This window comes from Nicotiana tomentosiformis, chromosome 6 (genome assembly GCF_000390325.3).
Source record: "Nicotiana tomentosiformis chromosome 6, ASM39032v3, whole genome shotgun sequence".
Taxonomy (NCBI): domain Eukaryota; kingdom Viridiplantae; phylum Streptophyta; class Magnoliopsida; order Solanales; family Solanaceae; genus Nicotiana; species Nicotiana tomentosiformis.
In genome coordinates this window covers 44,820,438-44,830,174 of record NC_090817.1, presented here as the reverse complement: position 1 = coordinate 44,830,174, position 9,737 = coordinate 44,820,438, and the positions used below count along the sequence as shown (strand labels likewise).

The following is a 9,737-nucleotide window of genomic DNA, read 5'->3' as shown; positions in this document are numbered from 1 at the left end:
ATCTACGGACTCGCAGATGCGGAAAAAGCTTTGCACCTGAGCTCCTCCCAAATCCAGCCAAACTCTGCTCCTGCTGACTCTCACTTGTAGAAGCGCATCCACTTCTGCGGAACACCTTCGTATGTGCGACCTCTACCCCAGCCAACTGACCTCGCGGACGTGCACAGGAGACCGCACATGCGGTCAAAGCCACACAGGTGCGATTGCACTAGCATCAGGAATCTTCAGCAATCCTACCAAGTCCAACATGATCCGTCAACCATCCGAAACACACCCGAGGCCCCTGGGACCTAATACAAATATTCCAACAAGTCATAAAACACATTACAAACTTACTCAAAGCCTCAAATCACATCAAACAATGTCAAAATCACGAATCACACCCCCAATACAAACCTAATAAAAATAATAAACTTTCAACTTCTAAAAATAATGTGGAACCATATCAAATCAACTCTGAATGACCTCAAATTTTGCACACTAGTCCAAAATGACACAATAGACCTATTCTAACTCGCAGAACCAAAATCTGAACCTGATATCAACAAAGTCAACTCTCGGTCAAACCTCTCAACCTTCCAAACCTTCAACTTTTCAGCTTACATCAAAATGTATCAAATCAACCTATGTACCTCCAAATCAACATCTGGACATACACTAAGTCTAAAATCACCATATTAACCTATAGAAATGATCAAAACTCCATTCCGGTGTCGTCTACACAAAAGTCAAACTCCGGTTAACTCTTTCAACTTAAACTCTCAACATTGGGACTAAGTATTCCAATTTATTCCGAAACTTTCCTGAAAGCAATCCGACCACCCCGACGAGTCACATAGCCACAAACGAACATAGAAGAGGCAATAAATAGGGGAACAGGACTACAATACACAAAATAACCGGCCGGGTCGTTGCAGTTTGAAACACTAGTTGAAGTCCTAACCTGTTTTAAGACTAATTTGAATAACTGATTCCACGAAAAATGACCTAAAATTTAATTCATATAATCAAATAAATTATTTTTCATCCGAATAAACCCTAAGTCGATTTTCATTAAAAAGATGATTGTTTTTCTGATGAAAAACACAATTGATGAATTAGTATTGCTTAAAAATATGTTGTAAATAGATTTCACGTTGTGCAAAAATTGCATGAAACATGAATAATCGAATATTTAGGGTTAAACTCGCACTCATAAACCCTAAAACTTAAAACTTCAATTTATCACAAACTATATGGCCAAATATTTTGATCTACCTATTGTCGGAAAGCTCTTGACGAGATATTTAAAAGCCATAAGGTTTCATGCAATAAATAAACAGATTTAAACATGAAATAATGAAATTAATTTATGGGTTCTACAATAAAAGCCTAAAAGATCATGTATTGAGTATCAACAAATCATACAACCAGAAAACGGGCACATTGGCTCTCATACTAATGTAATAAATCGATTTAGTAGACTTACAGATTTTCTCACAATACGGGTTACTTAAGTGGATCGTATATAGTAACCACAACTCCAATTACTATTCTTTGGGAATCCTCACAAGATGGGTGAACTCCCATATTTCCACAGCATATATATCTTTCTTGATGCAAAAGAATATCACTACTAAACCCTAGTTGTTTTGGTATTATGAAAAGCGTATCTTTTCAACACCTATCATAGTGTTTATATAGGCTATTATTAGGGTTTAGGGTTAGAGTAACTAATTAGCCGATTTATTAGCTAGCACCCCTTACGGGTGTACTAGGCCCAAAAGTGATATTTTCTAATAGAAGCCTACTATTGGCATATTCTAAGGATTCTGCCTTGAAGTATAGTCAAAAGAAGAGATATAAATCCCAACAGCATTAACTCTGCATCAAATATCATGTTTTTGGAATGGAGACCAATAATCAGATATGTCAACTTTCTATTGACCAATTTATTAAACAATTGATGATGGTTGTTAGCATTTGAAACCAAAAGTTCACATTCTTTGATCTTTTGCTAAGCTTCTGCTCTTTCTTGAGCAAATACTGTGAGACAGAAGATCACAAATTGGTACTCATATTGTTAGATAAAGACTAGTCGAGAAAGTAAGGCCGATGTGCAGTTCAATTCAAACATGTTATTGTCCATCAATAATACTAAAAAAGAGAGTGCTTTCCATTTTGATCATTGTGACATAGGGGATGAAGAAAGTGGACAAAACTGACTTGTATTTCTTATTGACCAAATACAGGAAAAGAATCATATTGAAAACACTCCTAATCCAACCTTTTTCTTTGTATAGCGGTGATCGAGGAATGATCATGATTGTTAGTTAATGATTAAATGCACTTGAGATGGAAAAGACTAACTAAGTCATGAGTTTGCTTACCTTGCCAGCATAGTGAAGAAATCTTACTGTATACGGTCAAAATCGGTTTCGACCTTCGTATGATTAGTCAAGATTGGATCATAATGGATCGAAGGTCATCTTCATAAATATCGAGATGAGATCTGAAGGCAGGTCACCGATCTTAAGTTTCTAGGACCGATCAAATACCGAGCTCAAAATTATTATCGAGCTCGAAGCAGTGTCATCAAACTTAAGAGCCAGAGACCGACTAATATCAAGTCTGAGTCGATACTGAGCCCCGAGTCGATATCGAGCTTGAGTCAATATTGAGCTCGAAGTCGATACCGAGCCCTGAGTCAATATCGAGCTCTAAATCTGGAAATCGACCAATACCAAATTTGACCGAGATCGAGCCAAGAGACAAGAGCCGTTATAGCCGCACTAAGAGACAGAATCTCGGCGGGAATTAGGGAGAAGCTAATATATCATGGGATCCCCACTATGCATTTTTAATTATATCTAAAGTAGGATTTCTCCACTATAAAAGGGATAGCTATTGTTTCTGTAAAGGATCCAACTATTAAGGCATTCATGCGATATAACTCAGATACTATTGAGACACTCCCATTTTTGGAGATTATCCTTTTGAGCTTTATACATTGATTCATCTAGATTATTCATAAACCATTCTCCATTCAACTTGGTTTGTATTTCAACATTTACAGTCAATATTCGATATTTCTATTTACTTTTACAATTTGTATCAAGTTATACCACGTACCCTTAGAACTACGTATAAATTCAACTCTATCCATTTTTCGGGTAAACAGTTTGGCATCCGCCATGGGGCTACGGATAATAGTGGTTATTTGGTATGAATCTATGCAAAACACACCATTTTACGCTTGTTTTTGGAAGTGTCTTTGATTTCAAATTAGCAACGACGAACTCTCAATCAATGGCCTTACCTATCGACAACGAAGCTGGCCTTCAAGATGAGAACAACAACTTTATGCCCAGGGGCGAAAGGCCGCTAGTCGATATCGTTGGAGCTCGAGTCTAAGTGCCAATAGATATTAATTCGCATGTGGCCATTGAGGCAAACCAACATTTCGATCCTGAAAATAGCATTCATTGTGGAACTCGATTTGCAGCTCGAGATACCCAAAATGTTGAGGAAAACGGAATCAGCTTGCGTATGATTTTCAAAATATTGCAAGCTCAACATGTAGCAATAGCTCAGTTGTAGAGTCAAACCTAGGTACCGAGCAGGTCGGAGCCCAGTTCACCCCGAGAAGTCACCCACAGAACAGAGCCAGCTATAGTAAGGTCAAATGAGTAAGAATTGGGGACTAATGCCAAAATTGTTAAGATGTTCGAAGAATTGGCAAAACGAATAGAATAAGAAGAAAGGAGGATCGAGGAAAATGACAAAAAAGTGGAAACGTATAACTCCCGGGTTGATCAGATCCCGGGGGCACCACCGATATTGAAGGGCTTAGATTCCAAGAAATTTGTACAAATGTCTTTCCCCCCAAGCGTGGCTCCTAAACCGATCCCAAAGAAGTTTCGCATGCCCGAAATTCCTAAATATAATGGAACGACCGACCCCAACGAACATGTCACATCTTATACATATGCCATTAAAGGGAACGATCTAGAGGACGATGAGATCGAATCGGTATTATTTAAAAAATTCGGTGAAACCCTGTCAAAGGGAGCAATGATATAGTATCATAATTTACCTTCTAACTCTATCGATTCTTTTGCTATGCTTGCAGATTCTTTCGTAAAAGTACATGCGAGAGTCATAAAGGTCGATACCAGGTGGTCGGACCTGTTCAAGGTAATACAAAAGGATAAATAGATGCTAAGAGAATTTGTATCTCGTTTCCAAATGGAACGAATGGATCTACCGCCAGTCACAGATGATTGGGTTGTTCAATCTTTCACTTAAGGTCTAAACGAACAAAGCTCGATGGCTTCACGGCGGCTGAAGCATAACTTGATCGAGTACCTAACTATTACTTGGGCCAATGTGCACAATCGGTATCAATCCAAAATAAGAGTCGAAGACGACCAGTTGGGTTCTGGGCCCGTTGTTAAAATGGACATCAATCGAGAACCAAGGCCGATCAGGGATAGATATCGACTATATAGTGGAGATCATAGAGGGAACGAACCAAGGAATAACCCCATACAAGGCAATAAAAGAAGTGATCGAGGACAAGGGTCTCGAGGGCTGTTGAATATAAATGGGTTCGACAAGCATAACAGACCTAAGGATGCACCACGGTTATCGGAGTATAACTTCAGCATCGATGCATCCGCTATCGTGTCGGCTATCGGATGCATCAAAGATACTAAATGGTCTTGAACTATGCAAACCGATCCTGCCCAGAGGAATCCCAATCAAATGTGCAAATCTCATGGCACTCATGGCCATAGAACGGAAGATTTCAGGCAACTAATAGAGGAGGTAGCCCTTATTCAATAAAGGACACCTTCGAGAATTTTTAAGTGACCGGGCCAAAAATCATTTCAAAAATAGGGATTTTAACAGACGAAACGAATAAGAAGAGCCACAACATATCATCCACATGATCATCGGTGGGATCGATACCCCTCAGGGGCCGGTGCTTAAACGCACTAAGATGTCAGTTATAAGAAAAAAACGATCTCGAACTCAGGATTACGCGCCCATAGGAGGAACCTTGTCCTTTAATAATGAAGATGCAGAGGGAATCATGCAACCACATAACGATGCACTGGTAATATCTGTACTTATGAATAAAAATCAAGTTAAACGTGTGTTAATTGATCCAGGTAGTTCGGCCAACATCATTCGATCGAGGGTCGTAGAGCAACTCAGTCTACAGGACCAGGTCGTGCCCGCAACCTTAGTACTAAACGGATTCAATATGGCATGTGAAACTACTAAGGGCGAAATAATCCTTCCAGTTAACATGGCCAGGACCATCCAAGAAACAAAGTTCCATGTGATCGAAGGCGATATGAGATACAACGCTCTGTTCGAAAGATCGTGGATCCACAATATGAGGGTTGTACCCTCGACCCTCCACCAAGTTTTGAAGTTCCCAACATCGGAGGGAATCAAAATGGTGTATGGGGAGCAACCGACCGCAAAAGAAATGTTTGTCATCGATGAAGTGATTCCGATATCATCATTATTATCGACAAAAGGATCGGGTTCGAAGGAGGAACAGAATACCAAATAGCAATCACAAACGTCATCCTCGACCCAATTAGAGAATCGGAAGACTGACAAAGATAATGAACATGGGGTCCCTCGATCTTTCGTGGTCCCCGATGATTCTGACGCTACCCAATCAACGGTCGGAGAACTTGAGCAAGTCATACTAATCGAATATCTGCCCAAACGAAAGGAATACCTAGGCACGGGGTTAGATCCCGAGATCAAGAAAAAGCTTATTCAATTTCTTATAGCTAACATAGACTGTTTTGCTTGGTCCCATCTTGACATGACAGGGATCCCACCGGAAATCACCACTCATAAGCTAAGCTTAGACCCAAAGTTCCACCCGGTAAAACAAAAAAGAAGGCCCCAGTCCGAGGTCAAACATACCTTCATCAAAGACAAGATAACCAAACTTCTCAAAATAGGGTCCATTCGGGAAGTAAAGTACTTCAAATGGCTAGAAAACGTGGTGGTAATCCCTAAAAAGGGGGACAAGCTTAGAATGTGTATAGATTATAAAGATCTGAATAAAGTATGCCCTGAGGATTCTTTTCCTTTGCTTAATATCGATCGTATGATCGATGCCACAGCCGGCCACGAGACTCTCAGTTTTCTCGATGCCTATTCCGGGTACAACCAAATACATATGAGCCCGGAAGATCAGGAAAAGACTTCATTTATCACTAAGTACGGGGCTTACTGTTATAATGTAATTCCATTCTGCCTAAAAAATGCTGGAGCAACTTATAAACGCCTAGTAAACAGAAGGTTTGAAAAACAAATAGGAAAACTAATGGAGGTTTATATTGATGACATGTTAGTTAAATCCCTGCGAACAGAGGACCATTTAAAGCATTTGTAGGAAACTTTCGACATACTAAGGGAGTACAATATGAAGCTCAATGTCACGTCCTACAATCCTAGAAGATTTCAAGGATTTTCCTAGCAAATCCATAAGCATCTAGGATCTTCCAAAGGAAATGTCCATACTTCTCTAGAATCTTCTCACAAATACTAGCTTTCCTCCTATGTAAGCTTCCAAATGGTATTAATATATGCCAAATGGTGCCTATGTGGCATGGTGACGTGGTTGGTCATCACACTCTCCCCCACCTAATGTTGAGACGACCGCGGTGCAATGTTAGTGCATAAACTCTCGGATCTTATCTTTGAATTGTTATAAGTCTTCATAGCATTCCCACGTGGCCTCCTCAGGAGATTGCCCCTTCCAATGGACGAGGAACATTTCGGTGGCTTTCTTCCCTTGTTTTCGCCTAGCCTGGTAATAAATAATAGCCTCAATCTCCCGGTCATGCGAGGCGGTGATAGTAATAGGCGCTCGACTTGATTGGCGCCTACTTGGATCATTCTTGTCTGATATGGCTTAAGCATGCTGGCATGGAAGATAGGGTAGATTTTAAGATATGATGGCATGTCAAGCTTGTATGAGATCTTGCCTACCTTGGCGACGATCTTAAATGGCCCCTCATACTTGCGAATCAAATTCTGATGCATGCCCTGTAGTTCCTTGAACTGTCTTGGGTTAAACTTCAACATGACCATGTCTCCAACTCTGTAGTCCGTGGGACGCCGCTTACGGTCTGCAAACTTCTTCATCTTCTTAGTTGCCTTATCCAAGTAGGACTTAGCAGTGTCAAGCTGCTCCTTCCATCCTTTGGCCATATGATAAGCCCCCAAACTCTTTCCCTCGAACGCGGCTGGTAATGAATGTGGAGTTTGTGGTTGTTGGCCTATGGCTAGCTCAAATGGTGTCAGCCTCGTGGACTCACTCCGCTGCAAGTGATAAGAGAATTGGGCGATGTCTAGGAGCCTTGCCCTATCTTTCTGATGCGCGCTTACATAATGCCTCAAGTAGCATTCTAGTAAGGTATAGACCCATTCTGTTTGTCCATCCGTCTGTAGGTGGAAACTAGTGGAAAAGTGCAGTTTCGTTCCTAGTATGTCGAATAACTCTCTCCAAAATTTTCCAGTAAAACAGGGGTCTCGATAACTGATAATATGCTTTGGTAAGCCCCAATACTTCACCACGTTCTTAAAACATAGTTTAGCGGCTTCCTTGGCAGTGCAACCTGGTGAGGCGGGCATGAAGGTAGCATATTTGGAAAGCCTATCCACCACCACCATAATAGTACCATAATCGTCGGACTTTGGTAGGCAAGTGATAAAGTCCATAGTCACGCTCTCCCATGGACGTTCTGCAACTGGTAGTGGCTCCAAACGTCCTCCTGGTTTTTGTTGCTCAACCTTGTCCTATTGACAGACAAGACAAGTCTGCACATAACACTCTATATCATCTCTCATGCGTGCCCAATAGTAGACTGACTCAACCAAGTCCCTAGTGCGATGTTGGCCTGGATGACCAACCCACATTGTGTCATGACTCTCCCTTATGATTCACCGTCTAATGTCTCCAAACTTAGGCACATAGACCCGCCGTTCTGTGGTAAGTAGTAGGTCATCTTCGACCCAAAAACGTCTCGTATTGCCCTAGTTGGCTAACTCGATAAGTTGTTTGGCTGATGGATCATATTGCATGCCTTCTTTTATAGCCTCACGAATGTCCCCTCTTGTTGAAGTGATTGCAGCAAGCTCGACTTTCCGGCTCAAGGCATCGGCTACAATGTTACCTTTGCCCGGCTTATACTCCAACACATAATCAAATTCGGCCAAGAAATCCTACTTTGGGGTGAGCTTCTTCTGCATCTGAAAGTAGCTAGTAGCTACATTGTCGGTCTTGACCACGAACCTCGACCCAAGCAAATAATGTCGCCATGTACGAAGGCAATGCACAATAGCAGTCATCTCCTTCTCTTGCACTGTGTAACGATGCTCCGTCTCATTTAGCTTGTGGCTCTCAAATGCTATGGGATGCTTATCCTGCATCAAGACACCCACAATGGCAAAATCTGAGGCATTTGTATGCACCTCAAATTTCTTGGCAAAGTCAGGTAATGCTAAGACTGGCTCCTTTATTACAGCTGCCTTGAGGTCTTCAAACGCCCTTTGACAATGCTCCATCTAAACCCATGGCTTGTTTATCTTTAGCAACTCAGTCAATGGTTCGGCCTTTGCTGAGTAGCCACTGATGAACCGATGATAGTAGTTAACAAGGCCAAGGAAGGATCTCAATTTAGCTGCCTTTATAGGTGCCTCCCACTCCTGGATAGCACGTACCTTAGCCTCGTCCATGTGTAGCTCGCCATTGCTAATAACATGGCCTAAGAAGTGCACCTTTGATTGTGCAAACTTGCATTTCTCCCTCTTGATGTATAGCTCATTCTCCCGCAAGACTTGGAAAACCTTCCTTAAGTGTTCCATGTGCTCCTCTAAGGTGTTTTTGTAGATGACTATGTCATCTAGGTAGACCACCACAAACTGATCAAGGTAGGGATGAAACATCTTGTTCATAAGGTATGCGACTCATGCTCCCCAGTTGCCTTCCGCTTATGCGGACCATCCATCGCACCTACGGACGTGCTTCTGCGCATCTATGTCCGCTTCTGCAGACTCCACATCCCAGCTCCTCAACCGCTTCTGCGGAAACAACACGCGGCATAATCCTCGCACCTGCGACCGACCAGCAACCTAGCCAAACATGCATCTGTGACCCCTGGGCCGCTTCTGCAGCATCGCACCTGCGGAAAATCCTTCACAGGTGCAATTGCATCAGAACTGAAGCTCCAGCATTTTTCCTAAGTCCAATTCTCAACTCGAATTCAATCCGACTCAAACCCGAGGCCCCCGGAACCCCATCCAAACATACCAACACATCCTAAAGCATGATACAAACTTAGTTGAAGCCTCAAATCTCCTCAAACAACATAAAAATCACAAATCGCACCCCAATTCAAGCCTAACGAAACTAATGAATTTCCGACTTCTAAAACCAATACTGAAACCTATCAAACCAACTCTGATTGACCTCAAATTTTGCACACAAGTCTTAAGTGACACAACCGACCTATTCCAGCTACTGGAATCAAAATCTGATCCCGGTATTAACAAAGTCAACTCTCGGTCAAACCACTCAACCTTCCAAACCTTCAACTTTTCAACTTTCGCCAATTCAAGCCAAAACAACCTACGGACCTCCAAATCAATATCTGGACATCCGCCTGTAATGACCTGGCCGGTCGTTTTATGTATTTTAGCCCTGATCCCCAATG

The 9,737-nt window shown here is 41.8% G+C and overlaps 1 protein-coding gene across 1 annotated transcript; it reads right to left on the bottom strand.

The window, feature by feature from the left end:
* Positions 1-8,589: 8,589 nt before the first annotated feature.
* Positions 8,590-8,970, bottom strand: LOC138893907 (uncharacterized mitochondrial protein AtMg00860-like). Its single transcript, XM_070178574.1, has one exon. It carries the CDS (start codon positions 8,968-8,970, stop codon positions 8,590-8,592), a length of 381 nt encoding a protein of 126 aa, XP_070034675.1.
* Between the last annotated feature and the right edge of the window lie 767 nt (positions 8,971-9,737).